At 50.6% G+C, this 20204-nt stretch overlaps 1 protein-coding gene across 2 annotated transcripts in view; it reads left to right on the top strand.

Moving 5' to 3' along the window:
• Window positions 1-20204, top strand: part of LOC147118361 (Y+L amino acid transporter 2-like) — a 179348-nt gene that overhangs the window by 110782 nt on the left and 48362 nt on the right. For both annotated transcript variants that reach the window (XM_085984413.1, XM_085984412.1), the window contains exons 6-8: window positions 12902-13005; window positions 15844-15940; window positions 19291-19440. In XM_085984413.1, coding sequence (XP_085840539.1) covers window positions 12902-13005; window positions 15844-15940; window positions 19291-19440 — 351 coding nt within the window. The remainder of the gene's footprint in view (window positions 1-12901; window positions 13006-15843; window positions 15941-19290; window positions 19441-20204) is intronic.

The following is a 20204-nucleotide window of genomic DNA, read 5'->3' as shown; positions in this document are numbered from 1 at the left end:
AATCCATCCATCCTATAGAATCATAGAACAGTACCGCACAGAAGGAGGCCATTCGGCCCCTCTGAATCCATCCATCCTATAGAATCATAGAACAGTACCGCACAGAAGGAGGCCATTCGGCCCCTCCGAATCCATCCATCCTATAGAATCATAGAACAGTACCGCATAGAAGGAGGCCATTCGGCCCCTCCAAATCCATCCATCGTATAGAATCATAGCACATTACCGCACAGAAGGAGGCCATTCGGCCACTCCGAATACATCCATTCTATAGAATCATAGAACAGTACCACACAGAAGGAGGCCATTCGGCCCATCCGAATCAATCCATTCTGTAGAATCATAGCACAGTACCGCAAAGAAGGAGGCCATTCGGCCCCTCCAAATCCATCCATCCTATAGAATCATAGCACAGTACCGCACAGAAGGAGGCCTTTCGGCCCATCCGAATCCATCCATTCTGTAGAATCATAGCACAGTACCGCACAGAAGGAGGCCATTCGGCCCATCCGAATCCATCCATTCTTTAGAATCATAGCACAATACCGCACAGAAGGAGGCCATTCGGCCCATCCGAATCCATCCATTCTGTAGAATCATAGCACAGTACCGCACAGAAGGAGGCCTTTCGGCCCATCCGAATCCATCCATCCTATAGAATCATAACACAGTGCCGCACAAAAAGAGTCCATTCGGCCCATCCGAATCCATCCATTCTGTAGAATCATAGAACAGTACCGCACAGAAGGAGGCCATTCGGCCACTCCTAATCCATCCATTCTATAGAATCATAGCACAGTACCGCACAGAAGGAGTCCATTCGGCCACTCCGCATCCATCCATTCTGTAGAATCATAGCACAGTACCGCACAGAAGGAGGCCATTCAGCCCCTCCGAATCCATCCATCTTATAGAATCATAGCACAGTACCGCACAGAAGGAGTCCATTCGGCCCATCCGAATCCATCCATCCTGTAGAATCATAGAACACGACCGCACAGAAGGAGTCCATTCGGCCCATCCGAATCCATCCATTCTGTAGAATCATAGAACAGTACCGCACAGAAGAAGGCCATTCGGCCCCTCCGAATCCATCCATCCTATAGAATCATAGAACAGTACCGCACAGAAGGAGGCCATTCGGCCCCTCTGAATCCATTCATCCTATAGAATCACAGCACAGTACCGCACAGAAGGAGGCCATTCAGCCCCTCTGAATCCATCCATCCTATAGAATCATAGAACAGTACCGCACAGAAGGAGGCCATTCGGCCCCTCCAAATCCATCAATCGTATAGAATCATAGCACAGTACCACACAGAAGGAGGCCATTCGGCCCCTCCAAATCCATCAATCGTATAGAATCATAGAACAGTACCGCACAGAAGGAGGCCATTCGGCCCCTCCGAATCCATCCATTCTATAGAATCATAGAACAATACCGCACAGAAGGAGGCCGTTCAGCCCATCCGATTCAATCCATTCTGTAGAATCATAGCACAGTACCGCAAAGAAGGAGGCCATTCGGCCCCTCCGAATCCATCCATCCTATAGAATCATAGCACAGCACCGCACAGAAGGAGGCCTTTCGGCCCATCCGAATCCATCCATTCTGTAGAATCATAGCACAGTACCGCACAGAAGGAGGCCATTCGGCCCATCCGAATCCATCCATTCTGTAGAATCATAGCACAATTCGCAAAGAAGGAGGCCATTCGGCCACTCCGAATCCATCCATCCTATAGAATCATAGAACAGTAACGCACAAAATGAGGCCATTCGATCCCTCCGAATCCATCCATTCTGTGGAATCATAGAACAGTACTGCACAGAAGGAGGCCATTCGGCCCCTCCAAATCCATCCATCCTATAGAATCATAGCACAGTACCGCACAGAAGGAGGCCATTCGGCCCCTCCGAATCCATCCATCCTATAGAATCATAGAACAGTACCGCACTGAAGGAGGCCATTCGGCCCCTCCGAATCCATCCATCCTATAGAATCATAGAACAGTACCGCACAGAAGGAGGCCATTCGGCCCCTCCGAATCCATCCATCCTGTAGAATCATAACACCGTACCGCACAAAAAGAGTCCATTCGGCCCATCCGAATCCATCCATTCTGTAGAATCATAGAACAGTACCGCACAGGAGGAGGCCATTCGGCCCCTCCGAATCCATCCATTCTGTAGAATCATAGCACAGTACCGCACAGAAGGAGGCCATTCGGCCCCTCCGAATCCATCCATCCTATAGAATCATAGCACAGTACCGCACAGAAGGAGTCCATTCGGCCCCTTCGAATCCATCCATCCTGTAGAATCATAGAACAGTACCGCACAGAAGGAGTCCATTCGATCCCTCCGAATCCATCCATTCTGTAGAATCATAGAACAGTACCACGCAGAAGGAGGCCATTCGGCCCCTCCGAATCCATCCATCCTGTAGAATCATAGAACAGTACCGCACAGAAAAAGGCCATTCGGCCCCTCCGAATCCTTCCATTCTGTAGAATCATAGAACATTACCGCACGGAAGGAGGCCGTTCGGCCCCTCCGAATCCATCCATGCTATAGAATCATATAACAGTACCGCACAGAAGGAGGCCATTCGGCCCATCCGAATCCATCCATTCTGTAGAATCATAGAACAGTACCGCACAGAAGAAGGCCATTCGGCCACTCCGAATCCATCCATCCTAAAGAATCATAGAACAGTACCGCACAGAAGGAGGCCATTCGGCCCCTCTGAATCCATCCATCCTATAGAATCACAACACAGTACCGCACAGAATGAGGCCATTCAGCCCCTCTGAATCCATCCATCCTATAGAATCATAGAACAGTACCGCACAAAAGGAGGCCATTCGGCCCCTCCAAATCCATCCATCGTATAGAATCTTAGCACAGTACAGCACAGAAGGAGGCCATTCGGCTCCTCCGAATCCATCCATCCTTTAGAATCATAGCACAGTACCGCACAGAAGGAGGCCATTCGGCCAATCCGAATCCATCCATTCTGTAGAATCATAGAACAGTACCGCACAGAAGGAGGCCATTCGGCCAATCCGAATCCATCCATTCTGTAGAATCATAGAACGGCACCGCACAGAAGGACGCCATTCGGCCCCTCCGAATCCATCCATTCTATAGAATCATAGAACAATACCGCACAGAGGGAGGCCATTTGGCCCATCCGAATCCATCCATCCTATAGAATCATAGAACAGTACCGCACAGAAGGAGGCCATTTGGCCCATCCGAATCCATCCATCCTGTAGAATCATAGCACAGTACCGCACAGAAGGAGGCCATTCGGCCAATCCGAATCCATCCATTCTGTAGAATCATAGAACAGTACCGCACAGAAGGACGCCATTCGGCCCCTCCGAATCCATCCATTCTATAGAATCATAGAACAATACCGCACAGAGGGAGGCCATTTGGCCCATCCGAATCCATCCATCCTATAGAATCATAGAACAGTACCGCACAGAAGGAGGCCATTTGGCCCATCCGAATCCATCCATCCTGTAGAATCATAGCACAGTACGGCACAGAAGGAGGCCATTCGGCCCATCCGAATCCATCCATTCTGTAGAATCATAGCACAGTACCGCAAAGAAGGAGGCCATTCGGCCCCTCTGAATCCATCCCTCCTATAGAATCATAGTACAGTACCGCACTGAAGGAGGCCATTCGGCCCCTCCGAGTCCATCCATTCTGTAGAATCATAGCACAGTACCGCAAAGAAGGAGGCCATTCGGCCCCTCTGAATCCATCCCTCCTATAGAATCATAGTACAGTACCGCAAAGAAGGAGGCCATTCGGCCCCTCCGAATCCATCCATCCTATAGAATCATAACACAGTGCCGCACAAAAAGAGTCCATTCGGCCCATCCGAATCCATCCATTCTGTAGAATCATAGAACAGTACCGCACAGAAGGCGGCCATTCGGCCCCTCCGAATCCATCCATCCTATAGAATCATAGAACAGTACCGCACAGAAGGAGGCCATTCGGCCCCTCCGAATCCATTCATCCTATAGAATCACAGCACAGTACCGCACAGAAGGAGGCCATTCAGCCCCTCTGAATCCATCCATCCTATAGAATCATAGAACAGTACCGCACAGAAGGAGGCCATTCAGCCCCTCTGAATCCATCCATCCTATAGAATCATAGAACAGTACCGCACAGAAGGAGGCCATTCGGCCCCTCCAAATCCATTCATCCTATAGAATCACAGCACAGTACCGCACAGAAGGAGGCCATTCAGCCCCTCCGAATCCATCCATTCTATAGAATCATAGAACAATACCGCACAGAAGGAGGCCGTTCAGCCCATCCGATTCAATCCATTCTGTAGAATCATAGCACAGTACCGCAAAGAAGGAGGCCATTCGGCCCCTCCGAATCCATCCATTCAGTAGAATCATAGAACAGAACCGCACAGAAGGAGGCCATTCGGCCCCTCCGAATCCATCCATTCTATAGAATCGTAGAACAGTACCGCACAGAAGGAGTCCATTCGGCCCCTCCGAATCCGTCCGTTATATAGAATCGTAGAACAGTACCGCACAGAAGGAGGCCATTCAGACCGTCTGAATCATTCCATTCTGTAGAATCATACAACAGTACCGCACAGAAGGAGGCCATTCGGCCCCTCCGAATCCATCCATTCTGTAGAATCATAGAACAGTACCGCAAAGAAGGAGGCCATTTGGCCCCTCCGAATACATCCATTCTTTAGAATCATAGCACAGTACCGCACAGAAGGAGGCCATTCGGCCCATCCGAATCCATCCATTCTGTAGAATCATAGCACAGTACCGCACAGAAGGAGGCCATTCGGCCCCTCCGAATCCGTCCATTATATAGAATCGTAGAACAGTACCGCACAGAAAGAGGCCATTCGGCCCCTCTGAATCCATCCATTCTGTAGAATCATACAACAGTACCGCAAAGAAGGAGGCCATTCGGCCCCTCTGAATCCATCCATTCTGTAGAATCATAGCACAGTACCGCACAGAAGGAGGCCATTCGGCCCCTCCGAATCCATCCATTCTATAGAATCGTAGAACAGTACCGCACAGAAGGAGGCCATTCGGCCCCTCCGAATCCGTCCATTCTGTAGAATCATACAACAGTACCGCACAGAAGGAGGCCATTCGGCCCCTCCGAATCCATCCATTCTATAGAATCATAGAACAATACCGCACAGAGGGAGGCCATTTGGCCCATCCGAATCCATCCATCCTATAGAATCATAGCACAGTACCGCACAGAAGGAGGCCATTCGGCCCATCTGAATCCATCCATTCTGTAGAATCATAGCACAGTACGGCACAGAAGGAGGCCATTCGGCCCATCCGAATCCATCCATTCTGTAGAATCATAGCACAGTACCGCACAGAAGGAGGCCATTCGGCCCCTCTGAATCCATCCATTCTGTAGAATCAAAGAACAGAACCGCACAGAAGGAGGCCATTCGGCCCCTCCAAATCCATCCATTATATAGAATCGTAGAACAGTACCGCACAGAAGGAGGCCATTCGGCCCCTCCGAATCCATCCATTCTCTGGAATCGTACAACAGTACCGCACAGAAGGAGGCCATTCGGCCCCTCCGAATCCATCCATTCTATAGAATCGTAGAACAGTACCGCACAGAAGGAGTCCATTCGGCCCCTCCGAATCCGTCCATTATATAGAATCGTAGAACAGTACCGCACAGAAAGAGGCCATTCGGCCCCTCCGAATCCGTCCATTATATAGAATCGTAGAACAGTACCGCACAGAAGGAGGCCATTCAGACCGTCTGAATCCTTCCATTCTGTAGAATCATACAACAGTACCGCACAGAAGGAGGCCATTCGGCCCCTCCGAATCCATCCATTCTGTAGAATCATAGAACAGTACCGCAAAGAAGGAGGCCATTCGGCCCCTCCGAATCCAACCATCCTATAGAATCATAGAACGGCACCGCACAGAAGTAGGCCATTCGGCCCCTCCGAATCCATCCATTCTGTAGAATCATAGAACAGTACCGCACAGAAGGAGGCCACTCGGCCCCTCTGAATCCATCCATCCTATAGAATCATAGCACAGTACCGTACTGAAGGAGGCCATTCGGCCCCTACGAATCCATCCATCCTATAGAATCATAGCACAGTACCGCACAGAAGGAGGCCATTCGGCCCCTCCAAATCCATCCCTTCTGTAGAATCATAGAACAGTGCCGCACAGAAGGAGGCCATTCAGCCCCTCCGATTCCATCCGTTCTGTAGAATCATAGAACAGTACCGCACAGAAGGAGGCCATTCTGCCCCTCTGAATCCATCTATCCTATAGAATCATAGAACAGTACCGCACAGAAGGAGTCCATTCGGCCCCTCCGAATCCATCCATCCTATAGAATCACAGCACAGTCCCGCACAGAAGGAGGCCATTCGGCTCCTCCGAATCCATCCATTCTGTAGAATCATAGCACAGTACCGCGCAGAAGGAGGCCATTCGGCCCATCCGAATCCATCCATCCTATAGAATCATAGCACAGTACCGTACTGAAGGAGGCCATTCGGCCCCTCCGAATCCATCCATCCTATAGAATCACAGCACAGTACCGCGCAGAAGGAGGCCATTCGGCTCCTCCGAATCCATCCATTCTGTAGAATCATAGCACAGTACCGCACAGAAGGAGGCCATTCGGCCCATCCGAATCCATCCATCCTATAGAATCATAGCACAGTACCGTACTGAAGGAGGCCATTCGGCCCCTCCGAATCCATCCCTTCTGTAGAATCATAGAACAGTACCGCACAGAAGGAGGCCATTCGGCCCCTCCGATTCCATCCATTCTGTAGAATCATAGAACAGTACCGCACAGAAGGAGGCCATTCGGCCCCTCCGAATCCATCCATTCTATAGAATCATAGAACAGTACCGCACAGAAGGAGGCCATTTGGCCCATCCGTATCCATCCATTCTGTAGAATCATAGCACAGTACCGCACAGAAGGAGGCCATTCAGCCCCTCCGATTCCATCCATTCTGTAGAATCACAGCACAGTACCGCACAGAAGAGGCCATTCGATCCCTCCGAATCCATCCATCCTATAGAATCATAGCACAGTACCGCACAGAAGGAGTCCATTCGGCCCCTCCGATTCCATCCATCCTATAGAATCATAGAACAGTACCGCACAGAAGGATGCCATTCAGCCCATCGAGCCTGTTCTGGCTCTTTCGAAGAGCAATCCAGTCAGTCGCACTGCCCCGCTCTTTCCCCCATATCTCTGCAAATTTTCTCTCCTGTTCACAGTTATCCAATTGCCTTTTGAAGGCTGCGATTGAATCTGCCTCCACCCCCCCTCTCAAGCAGTGCATTCCAAATCCTAACCACTCGTAGCGTAAAAAATGTTTTTCCTAATGTCGCCTCTGGTTCTTTTGCCGATCGTCTTAAACCTGTGCCCTCTGGTTGTCGACCCTTCAGACACAGGAAACAGTTTCTCCTTATTTACTCGTTCTAAACCCTTCATGACTGAGACGAAGGGACTGAGTGCGTTGTATCCAAGTTTGCTGATGATACAAAGTTAGGTGGGAAAGTAAGCTGTGAGGAGGATGCAAAGAGGCTGCAGAGAGATACAGACAGGTTGACTGAGTGGGCAAGAACATGGCAAATGGAATACAGTGTAGGGAAGTGTGAAGTTATCCACTTTGGTTGGAAAAATAAAAAGAGCAGAATATTTTTTGAATGCTGAGAGATTGGGAATTGTTGGTGTTCAGAGGGACCTGGGTGTCCTTGTACACGAATCACTGAAAGTTAACATGCAGGTACAGCAAGCAATTAGGAAAGCAAATGGTATGTTAGCTTTTGTTACAAAGGGATTAGAGTATAAGAGTAAAGGGGGGGGAAATTCGGTTGCTTTGCGCCTCCTGTTAGCACCCTAAGAGGGCGCAAAGCAACTAGCGCCCGGGCGTGGCGCCGCCAACACCTCCCGTGAAATTCAGTGGGAGGTTAGCGGCGGCGGTAACCGGTAGCGCCCCACGGCGCTGCGCCGCTGGCGATGACATCATCGTCGTACACAGCTCCGGCCGCGATCTTCGGGAGCGCCCCCTGACTTACCGCCAGACGCTATGGCCGACAGGGTCAGGGGGGGCCTACCTGCGGCCGGGGCGGCGCTATTTAAAGACGCGGTGGCGGGCAGCCATTTTTGTTGCTGGCCTCCTGCCAGCACCTGCCTCCGTTGCCGTCCCCGGCCTCCTGAACCACCGCCCCCCCCCCACTCCCGTGGAGTGCCGGCTGCGCTCCGTGAGCCCGGCACTTCTCTTGAGTGCCGGGCTCTTTTGCCAGCACTCCCGATCCCCGGGGGCCCATCTGGGCCCCGGGTCGCACTGCGCAAGGCCTCTCCCCTTTAAGAAGGGGAGGAAGGCCTGCAATACCACAGCACGTAGCGCCACGATATTCCCTCGCCGCGCCCCAAGAGAGAGGCGGGGCGCTACCACTCAATTTCGGTCGCGGGGGTGCTAATTTTCCCTAAACCTCTCCGCCTCTCTCTCTCCTCCTTTAAGACGCTCCTTAAAATCTACTTCTTTGACCAAGCTTTTGGTCACCTGCCCTAATTTATCCTGATGTGGCTCGGTGTCAAATTTTTGTCTTTTAACGCTCCTGTGCAGCGCCTTGGGATGTTTTACTATGTTAAAGGCGCTATATAAATACAAGTTATTAGAGCCATAGGGGGCTGATTTTCCCAGCCCCGAGGAGGCGGGTTTGGGGGCGGGACAGTTGGCAAAATGGCAAAAACTGAGGGCGGGTTCGGAACCCGCCTCCAACCCGCCTCCGCGCAATTTGCCGGAGGCGGGTTTGATGGGTGTGATTCGGTCCCACCTCCATCAGTTGGGAGAGGTAGTTAAGATCCTTAAATAGTAGTTAATGCCCTCTATAATCCGATTTTGACAGGCCTTTGTAATTTGACCACATTTTCAGCATGTTGCACGACCCTCCTAAACCACGCCAGCTAATCCTGGCGGGTTGACAAGCGGGTGGCCTCCTCACAGCTGCAGCTCCACCATTAAAACGGAGCTTTCCCCAGGGATCAGTTGCAGGTGGCAGAACTTTTGTTCCACAGGTCTTTCAGCACTTTTAGCAGGCCTACTGAAGCCGGAGGTGTTGCAGCTTCTATCTCTCAACTGTGGGACCTCCTTGGAAGACCCTCTCCCCGCTTGGACTGAGCGCTTCCCCAGCGGAGGCATCTGCCAGCAGCATGGGAACCATTTATTTCCTTTCACCATTGACCTCAGCCACGGCAGCAGCAGAACCAGGCAGCTCAGCAGCAACAGCAGCAGGAGCGCCAACCTCCTGCTCACCCACCTGATGCTGCACAGGGCAGAAGGCCCCAGCGCATGGAAGCACGTCGTGCAAGGAATGCACTCGTCCTGGCCAGATTTGCATAGGTTGCCCATTGTGGCACATGTGCTTGGCTCCTTCTTAACACATGACGGACAATGGACATGACTCTCTGGCCTCCTTTCACTCTGACCGCCGACCTGACCACGCAAGGGTCGCGGAGCCCGCAATGTGGAGCTGCCTAAGCCGTAATAACAGATGCCACCACGCCAACAGTTTGCCATCACCTAATTTTGATACATTCCCACAGGGACGGCATTTCATCAATAAACAGAAACAATCACCCAATCTGCACACAGATCTGGAGGTTATATCCCTTGCCAGCTGGACCCACACAGCCTTGGTTTCTTTGGGAGGCCTCTTCCTCCCAGATGAGGGGAAGAGTACCTCCCTGCTAGCTGTCACCCCTCAACCAGTATACCCAGCGGCTCATCCGAGAACCTCGGGGAGGTCCTTGCCTTGGAGCTGGCCATTCTTCAAGGAGATAATAGTTTGGAGGTGGTGCAGCATCGACCAAAAACCAGTGGAATGAACCAAGGCAGCAAGCAGCCTTTAAATGAAGCTGGATAAGTGACATTAGCAGAGGCGAGTTTCAGTCCCAATACGAGAAAAGCAAGGGTGTGGCGAGAATGAGGAACTCAAAGAAATGATTATTAGTAAAAAAACAGTACTAGCAAAATTAATGGGACTAAAAGTCGATAAATCCCAAGGACCAGATGACCTACATCCTAGGGTTTTGAAAGAGGTGGCCATTGGGATAGTGGACGCATTGGTTGTCATCCTCCAAAATTCCATAGATTCTGGAACGGTTCCTGCAGATTGGAGGATAGCAAATGTAACCCCGCTATTTAAGAAAGGAGGGAGAGAGAAAACGGGGAACTACAGACCTGTTAGCCTCACATCAGTAGTTGGGAAGATGCTGGAATCTATTACAAAGGATGCAATAACTGGGCACTTAGAAACTAATAGTAAGATTGGGCAGTCAACCTGGATTTATGAAAGGGAAATCCTGTTTGACAAACCTATTGGAGTTCTTTGACGATGTAATTAGTGGAGTAGACAAAGGGGAACTGGTAGATGTGGTGTATCTGGATTTTCAGAAGGCCTTCAATAAGGGCCCACACAAGAGGTTGGTGAACAAAATTAGGGTGCATGGAATTGGGGGTAATATACTAGCATGGACTGAGAATTGGTTAACAGACAGAAAACAAAGAGTAGGAAAAACGGGTCTTTTTCAGGATGGCAGGCTGTGACGAGTGGGGTACTGCAAGGATTGGTGCTTGAGCCCCAGCTATTCACAATCTAGATCAATGATTTGGATGAGGGGACTAAATGTAACATTTCCAAATTTGCTGATGATACAAAGCTAGGTGGCAGTGGCAGTTGTGAAGAGGCTTCAGGGGGATCTCGACAGGCTCAGTGAGTGGGCGAGAACATGGCAGATGGAATATAATGTGGATAAATGTGAAGTTATCCACTTTGGTAGAAAAAACAGAAAGGCAGAGTATTTCCTAAATGGTGAAAGATTGGGGAATGCAGATGCTCAAAGGGACCTGGGTGTCCTTATACATGAGTCACTGAAAGTGAATGTGCAGGTGCAGCAAGCCATTAGGAAGGCAAATGGTATGCTGGCCTTCATTACAAGAGGATTTGAGTACAGGAGTAAAGAAGTCTTACTCCAATTATATAGGGCCTTGGTGAGACCACACCTGGAGTACTGTGTACAATTTTGGTCTCCTTACCTAAGGAAGGATATACTTGCCATCGAGGGAGTTCATGAGATTGATTCCTGGGATGGCGGGACTGTCGTATGAGAAGAGATTGAGTAAACTAGGCCTATATTCTCTTGAATTCAGAAGAATGAGAGGGGATCTCATTGAAGCATACAAAATTATTACAGGGCTTGATAGGGTGGATGCTGGGAGAATGTTTCCCTTGGCTGGGGAGTCTAGAACCAGGGGCCACAGCCTCAGGATAAAGGGTCGGCCATTCAGGACTGAGATGAGAAGAAATTTCTTCACACAGAGGGTGGTGAATCTTTGGAATTCTCTACCCCAGAGGGCTGTGGAGGCTCAGTCATTGAGTATATTCAAAACAGAAGTCGATAGATTCCTGACCAGTAAGGGCATCAAGGGATGTGGCGATAGGGCCGGTGAATGGAGTTGAGGCAGAAGATTAGCCATGATCTCATTGAATGGTGGAGCAGGCTCGAGGGGCCGAATGGCCTACTCCTGCTCCTATTTCTTATGTTCTTATGTTATTAACACTAATTGTCCCAGGGGAACCCACACCTCTGAAATCAACTGGCCAATTCGGGGAAAATTGCAAATTTTTTCCAGCTCTCGGTGGAGGCGGGTTTGGAACCCACCCAAACCAAAACCCGCCTCCATTGGGAAAATTGTGCCCATAGAGTCATAATGGCACAGAAGGAGGCCATTTGTCCCATCAAGTCTGTGCCGGCTCTCTGTAGAGCAATCCAGTCAGTCCCATTCCCCCGCTCTATCCCCGTAGTCCTGCAAGTTTATTTCCCTCCAGTGCCCATCCAGTCTCCCCTTGAAAACATCGAGTGTCTCCGCTTCCACCACTTCCGTCGGCAGCGAGTTCCAGGTCCTCACCACTCGCTGAGTAAAACAGTTTTTCCTCACGCCTAACCTGTATCTCTTGCCCAGAACCTTAAATCTGTGTCCCCTAGTCCTTGTACCATCAACTAGTGGGAACAGCCTTTCCACGTCTAGCCTATCCAAACCCGTCAGAATCTTGTACACCTCTATCGAATCACCCCTCAACCTCCTTTGCTCTAATGAAAACAAATCCAGCTTCTCCAACCTGTCCTTGTAGCTAAGATCCCCATCCCCGGAACCATTCTGGTAAATCTCCTCTGCACCCTCTCAAGGGCCTTCACATCCTTCCTAAAGTGTGGTGACCAGAACTGGACGCAATACTCCAGTTGTGGCCTAACCAGCACTTTATAAAGGTTCAGCATAACTTCTCCACTTTTGTACTCAATACCTCTATTTATAGAGCCCAAGATCCCATATGCTTTGTTAACCACTCTCTCAATATGAAGGTTGTCAACCCTCCGGGATTGGTTCTGGAATCTCCGGGATTGACTCCTGGAGTTGTTGTTGTTGTTGTTGTTGACTGAGAAGAGGAGAAATTTCTTCATCAGTCAAACAGTTGTGAATCTTTGGGATTCTGTACCCCAGACGGCTGTGGAGGCTTAGTTGTTGAGTATATTCAAGACCAAGATCGATAGATTTTTGGACTCTAGGGGAATCAAGGGATATGGAGATCGGGCGGGACAGTGGAGTTGAGGTCGATGATCAGCCATGATCTTATTGCATGGTGGAGCAGGCTCAAGGGGCCATATGGCCCACTCCTGCTCCTATTTCTTATGTTCTTATGTTATTCACACCACCACCCTCCCCCCGCCTCCCCAACCCACAAATCACCTCCCTCCTCTATTTTTTTAAACCTCTCTTTTTCTTTCCCAGACATTTGCCGACCAGGTCTTCGGAATCTTCAACTGGACCATTATGGTGGCCGTCGCTCTCTCCTGCTTCGGAGGTCTTAACGCCTCCATCCTCGCCGCCTCCAGGTTAGCCCGGATGATAAAATCCGCTGAATTGTTTTAAGATCCAATCGGAGGTTGCAACGGCTGGGAATTGTAGAGTCCCTCCGGGAAGCAAGGACAGAGAAACCTGGGGTGGGGGTTTGGGTTGTCAACCCTCTGGGATTGGTTCTGGAGTCTCCGGGATTGACCCCTGGAGTTTCTGGGATTGACCTCTAGAGTCTCTGGGATTGACCCCTGGGGTCTCCGGGATCGACCTCTGAAGTCTCCGGGATCGACCTCTGAAGTCTCCGGGATCGACCCCTGGGGTCTCCGGGATTGACCACTGGAGTCTCCAGGATTGACAGGAGTCTCCGGGATCGACCCCTGGGATCTTCGGGATCGACCTCTGGAGTCTCCGGGATTGACCCCTGGGGTCTCCGGGATCGACCTCTGGAGTTTCCGGGATTGACCTCTGGGATTGATCGCTGGAGTCTCTGGGATTGACCCCTGGAGTCTCCGGGATTGACCCCTGGGATTGACCCCTGGAGTCTCTGGGATTGACCCCTGCGATTGACCCCTGGAGTCTCTGGGATTGACCCCTGGAGTCTCCAGGATTGACCTCTGGGATTGACCCCAGAGTCTCCGGGATTGACCTCTGGGATTGACCCCTGGAGTCTCCGGGATTGACTCCTGGGATTGACCCCTGGAGTCCCTGGGATTGACCCCTGGAGTCTCCGGGATTGACCCCTGGAGTCTCCAGGATTGACCTCCGGGATTGACCTCTGGAGTCTCTGGGATTGACCCCTGGGATCTCCGGGATTGACCCCTGGAGTCTCCGGGATTAACCTCTGGGATTGACCCCTGGAGTCTCCGGGATTGACTCCTGGGATTGACCCCGGAGTCTCCGGGTTGACCTCTGGGATTGACTCCTGGAGTCTCTGGGATTGACCTCTGGGATTGACCCCTGGAGTCTCCGGGATTGACTCCTGGGATTGACCCCTGGAGTCTCCGGGATTGACCTCTGGGATTGACCCCTGGAGTCTCTGGGATTGACCTCTGGGATTGACCTCTGGAGTCTCTGGGATTGACCTCTGGGTTTGACCTCTGGAGTCCCTGGGATTGACCCCTGGAGTCTCCGGGATTGACTCCTGGGGTCTCCGGGAGAGACCCCTATCTAAACCCTCCATTATTTTGAACATGTCTATTAAATCTCCCCTTAACCCGCTCTGCACTAAGGACAACAATCCCAGCTTCTCTCGTCTCTCCACAGAATTGATGTCTCTCCTCCCTGGTACCCGGGCTCCAGGAGTTCAGTTAGGAGGAGAGATTACGTAAACTGGGCTTGTAGTCCCTGGAAGGTTATGGGGTGATTTGATTGAGATTTTTAGGATATTGAAAGGAATTGACAGGACAGATGGAGAGGAACCTTTTCTGCTGGTGGGGGAGTCTGGGGGACATAACCTTAAAATCAGAGTCAGGCCATTCAGGGGAGACGTTAGGAAACACTTCCTCACACCAAGGGTGGTAGAAGTGTGGAACTCTCGCCCACAAAAAGCAGATGATGTTGGGGCTCAAATAATAATTTTAGATATGAGATTGATAGATTTTTTGCGAGCCAAGGGTATAAAAGGATATGGAGCTAAGGTGGGTAAATGGAGTTAGGATACAGATCAGCCATGATCTCATTGGATGGCAGAATAGGCTCAAGGGGCTGAATGGCCTCCTCCTGTTCCATATGGTGCTTTGTTCCATTCTGGTAAATCTCCTCCACGCCCTCTCCAAGGCCTTGACCTCCTTCCTAAAGCGCGATGCCCAGAATTGGACACAGTGCTCCAGCTGAGGCCTAACCGGTGATTTGTAAAAGATTCAGTCTCTGGAGTGGGACTTCAACCCACAACCTCCTGACTCTGAGGTGAGACTGAGCCACACTGTATTGGCCTTTGCAAGGGGGGTTGCAGCACAGATTCACTAGACTGATCCCCGGCCTAAAAGGGTTAAATTATGAGGGACAGGTTACATAGACTAGGCTTGTAGTCCCTCGAGTGTAGAAGATTAAGGGGTGATCTTAACTGAGGTGTTTAAGATGATTACCTGGAGTATTGTGCACAGTTTTGGTCTCCTTACCTAAGGAAGGATATAGCGGCCTTAGAGGGAGTGCAACGAAGGTTCACCAGACTGGTTCCTGGGATGGGGGGATTGTCCTGTGAGGAGAGATTGAGTAGACTTGGCCTGTATTCTCTCGAGTTTAGAAGAATGAGAGGTGATCTCATTGAAACGTAATAAAATCTTACGGGGCTTGACAGGGTAGATGCTGTGAGGATGTTTCCCCCGGATGGGGAGTCTAGAACCAGGGGTCACAGTCTCAGAACCAGGGGTCACAGTCTCAGAATAAGGGGTCGGCCATTTAGGACTGAGATGAGGAGGAATTTCTTCACTCAGAGGGTGGTGAATCTTTGGAATTATCTGCCCCAGAGGGCTGTGGAGGCTCAGTCGTTGGGTATATTCAAGGATGAGATTGGGCACTAAGGGAATCAAGGGATATGGGGATAGTGCGGGAAGGTGGAGATGAGGTAGAAGATCAGCCATGATCTTATTGAATGGCGGAGCAGGCTCGAGGGGCCGAATGGCGGACTCCTGCTCCTATTTCTTATGTTCTTGATGTTCTTATGTTAAATGATTTGCTAGGGTAGATAGAGAGGAACTATTTCCTCTGGTGGTGGAGGAGTCCAGAACAAGAGGACATAACCTTAAAAATTAGAGCCAGGCCGTTGAGGGGTCAGAGGTGGCAGGAAGCAGTTGTCTGGCTTGGGATAGAGATGAAGCCTTGAGACGAACCCATCCCACCCCACCCTCCATCATTGTGATTCTGATTCTGACCCGCAGGCTCTTTTTCGTGGGGTCGCGGGAAGGCCACCTGCCGGACGCCCTGAGCATGATCCACGTGGAGCGTTACACGCCGGTGCCCGCTCTACTGTTCAACGTAAGTAGCTCGCCACAGATCCGGTAGAGAATGGGTCTCCCCCGCCCCCCAACCCCCCCCCCCCCCCGGCCTCCTCCTCCTCCTCCTCCTCCTCCTGCAAAGGGTGCAGAGAGGCGAAGAAGACGGCGAATAATTTTCGAGGTGCTCAGAGGTGTCAAAGGTCAGCCTCAGGAGCCGTCCTGATCGATATGAGGCACACCCGCGCTGCCCCCCTTGGTCGAATATCTCTGCCGCTTCATTGCCTTTGCTGGAATGTGTGAGCGTGACCAGGGCAGCTGATGGGGCAATCTCTGCGGCTGTTCAAACCCAGATCATAAAATTACAGGTACCTGCCCTGGGAGTGTTTGATGGGACAGTGTAGAGGGAGCTTTACTCTGTATCTAACCCGTGCTGTACCTGCCCTGGGAGTGTTGATGGGACAGTGTAGAGGGAGCTTTACTCTGTATCTAACCCGTGCTGTACCTGCCCTGGGAGTGTTTGATGGGACAGTGTAGAGGGAGCTTTACTCTGTATCTAACCTGTGCTATACCTGCCCTGGGAGTGTTTGATGGGACAATGTAGAGGGAGCTTTACTCTGTATCTAACCCATGCTGTACCTGCCCTGGGAGTGTTTGATGGGACAGTGTAGAGGGAGCTTTACTCTGTATCTAACCCATGCTGTACCTGCCCTGGGAGTGTTTGATGGGACAGTGTAGAGGGAGCTTTACTCTGTATCTAACCCGTGCTGTACCTGCCCTGGGAGTGTTTGATGGGACAGTGTAGAGGGAGCTTTACTCTGTATCTAACCCATGCTGTACCTGCCCTGGGAGTGTTTGATGGGACAGTGTAGAGGGAGCTTTACTCTATATCTAACCTGTGCTGTACCTGCCCTGGGAGTGTTTGATGGGACAGTGCAGAGGGAGCTTTACTCTGTATCTAACCCATGCTGTACCTGCCCTGGGAGTGTTTGATGGGACAGTGTAGAGGGAGCTTTACTCTATATCTAACCTGTGCTGTACCTGCCATGGGAGTGTTTGATGGGACAGTGTAGAGGGAGCTTTACTCTGTATCTAACCCATGCTGTACCTGCCATGGGAGTGTTTGATGGGACAGTGTAGAGGGAGCTTTACACTGTATCTAACCCATGCTGTACCTGCCATGGGAGTGTTTGATGGGACAGTGTAGAGGGAGCTTTACTCTATATCTAACCTGTGCTGTACCTGCCATGGGAGTGTTTGATGGGACAGTGTAGAGGGAGCTTTACTCTGTATCTAACCCATGCTGTACCTGCCATGGGAGTGTTTGATGGGACAGTGTAGAGGGAGCTTTACACTGTATCTAACCCATGCTGTACCTGCCATGGGAGTGTTTGATGGGACAGTGCAGAGGGAGCTTTACTCTGTATCTAACCCGTGCTATACCTGCCCTGGGAGTGTTTGATGGGACAGTGTAGAGGGAGCTTTACTCTGTATCTAACCCATGCTGTACCTGCCCTGGGAGTGTTGATGGGACAGTGTAGAGGGAGCTTTACTCTGTATCTAACCCATGCTGTACCTGCCCTGGGAGTGTTTGATGGGACAGTGTAGAGGGAGCTTTACTCTGTATCTAACCCGTGCTGTACCTGCCCTGGGAGTGTTTAATGGGACAGTGTAGAGGGAGCTTTACTCTGTATCTAACCTGTGCTATACCTGCCCTGGGAGTGTTTGATGGGACAATGTAGAGGGAGCTTTACTCTGTATCTAACCCGTGCTGTACCTGCCCTGGGAGTGTTTGATGGGACAGTGTAGAGGGAGCTTTACTCTGTATCTAACCCATGCTGTACCTGCCCTGGGAGTGTTTGATGGGACAGTGTAGAGGGAGCTTTACTCTATATCTAACCTGTGCTGTACCTGCCCTGGGAGTGTTTGATGGGACAGTGCAGAGGGAGCTTTACTCTGTATCTAACCCATGCTGTACCTGCCCTGGGAGTGTTTGATGGGACAGTGTAGAGGGAGCTTTACTCTATATCTAACCTGTGCTGTACCTGCCATGGGAGTGTTTGATGGGACAGTGTAGAGGGAGCTTTACTCTGTATCTAACCCATGCTGTACCTGCCATGGGAGTGTTTGATGGGACAGTGTAGAGGGAGCTTTACACTGTATCTAACCCATGCTGTACCTGCCATGGGAGTGTTTGATGGGACAGTGTAGAGGGAGCTTTACTCTATATCTAACCTGTGCTGTACCTGCCATGGGAGTGTTTGATGGGACAGTGTAGAGGGAGCTTTACTCTGTATCTAACCCATGCTGTACCTGCCATGGGAGTGTTTGATGGGACAGTGTAGAGGGAGCTTTACACTGTATCTAACCCATGCTGTACCTGCCATGGGAGTGTTTGATGGGACAGTGCAGAGGGAGCTTTACTCTGTATCTAACCCGTGCTATACCTGCCCTGGGAGTGTTTGATGGGACAGTGTAGAGGGAGCTTTACTCTGTATCTAACCCATGCTGTACCTGCCCTGGGAGTGTTGATGGGACAGTGTAGAGGGAGCTTTACTCTGTATCTAACCCATGCTGTACCTGCCCTGGGAGTGTTTGATGGGACAGTGTAGAGGGAGCTTTACTCTGTATCTAACCCGTGCTGTACCTGCCCTGGGAGTGTTTAATGGGACAGTGTAGAGGGAGCTTTACTCTGTATCTAACCTGTGCTATACCTGCCCTGGGAGTGTTTGATGGGACAATGTAGAGGGAGCTTTACTCTGTATCTAACCCATGCTGTACCTGCCCTGGGAGTGTTTGATGGGACAGTGTAGAGGGAGCTTTACTCTATATCTAACCTGTGCTGTACCTGCCATGGGAGTGTTTGATGGGACAGTGTAGAGGGAGCTTTACTCTGTATCTAACCCATGCTGTACCTGCCATGGGAGTGTTTGATGGGACAGTGTAGAGGGAGCTTTACACTGTATCTAACCCATGCTGTACCTGCCATGGGAGTGTTTGATGGGACAGTGCAGAGGGAGCTTTACTCTGTATCTAACCCGTGCTATACCTGCCCTGGGAGTGTTTGATGGGACAGTGTAGAGGGAGCTTTACTCTGTATCTAACCCATGCTGTACCTGCCCTGGGAGTGTTTGATGGGACAGTGTAGAGGGAGCTTTACTCTGTATCTAACTTGTGCTGTACCTGCCATGGGAGTGTTTGATGGGACAGTGTAGAGGGAGCTTTACTCTGTATCTAACTTGTGCTGTACCTGCCATGGGAGTGTTTGATGGGGCAGTGTAGAGGGAGCTTTACTCTGTATCTAACCAGTGCTGTACCTGCCCTGGGAGTGTTTGATGGGACAGTGTAGAAGAAGGATGTGGCCTGTTTGATGACATCACTTCCTGTCCACAGGGCGCCATGGCCTGTGTCTATCTCTGCGTTGAAGACATCTTTCAGCTCATCAATTACTATAGTTTCAGTTACTGGCTGTTCGTGGGGCTATCGATCGCGGGACAGCTGTACCTCCGCTGGAAGGAGCCAGATCGCCCCAGGCCACTGAAGGTACGTCGGGGGAGTCTGGGCAACGCGTTGCGGCTTAACGCACAGTGTGCGCTCAACAGAGTAGATCAATCCAAATTATAGCGACTCTGAGGTAAAACAACTTGTTGCTTTTGATTGACATCGACAGGAAGCACAATCAATATACTTACGAGTAGGATATCCATGGGGAGCACAAACTAGAATCATTGGAACATGCCATTCAGCTCCTCGAGCCTGTTCCGCCATTCAATGAGACCATGGCTGATCTGTTAAATAACTCCATATAAATCCTCCTTTGGCCCATATCCCTTAATACCTTTGGTTAACAGAAAGCTATCAATCTCAGATTTACAATTAACAATTGATCTCGCATCAGGTGCCGTTTGCGGAAGAGAGTTCCAAACTTCTACCACCCTTTGTGTGTAGAAGTGTTTCCTCATTTCACTCCTGAAAGGTCTGGCTCTAATTTTTAGGCTATGTCTAGTTCTAGAATCCCCAACCAGCGGAAATAGTTTCTCTCTATCTACCCTATTAACAGAATTCCCGGACCGGGAATCGAACCTGGGCTGCGGCGGTGAGAACACCGAATCCTAACCACTCGACCACCAGGGAACATAGAGCACAGAAGGAGGCCATTTGGCCCATCGTTCCTGCGCCGGCTCTTTGCAAGAGCAACTCAATTAATCCCACTCCGCTGGTCTTTTCCCCCATCGCCCTGTTCCCTTCAAGTACTTTTCCATTTCCCTTTTGAAAGTTATGGTTGAATCTGCCTCCACCGCCCTTTC

Source organism: Somniosus microcephalus, chromosome 4, assembly GCF_052327205.1.
Source record: "Somniosus microcephalus isolate GS21.2 chromosome 4, FLI_Smic_1.0, whole genome shotgun sequence".
Lineage (NCBI taxonomy): Eukaryota > Metazoa > Chordata > Chondrichthyes > Squaliformes > Somniosidae > Somniosus > Somniosus microcephalus.
The sequence above is the reverse complement of the archived record's forward strand: the minus strand, read 5'-3'. Positions and strand labels throughout refer to the sequence as shown.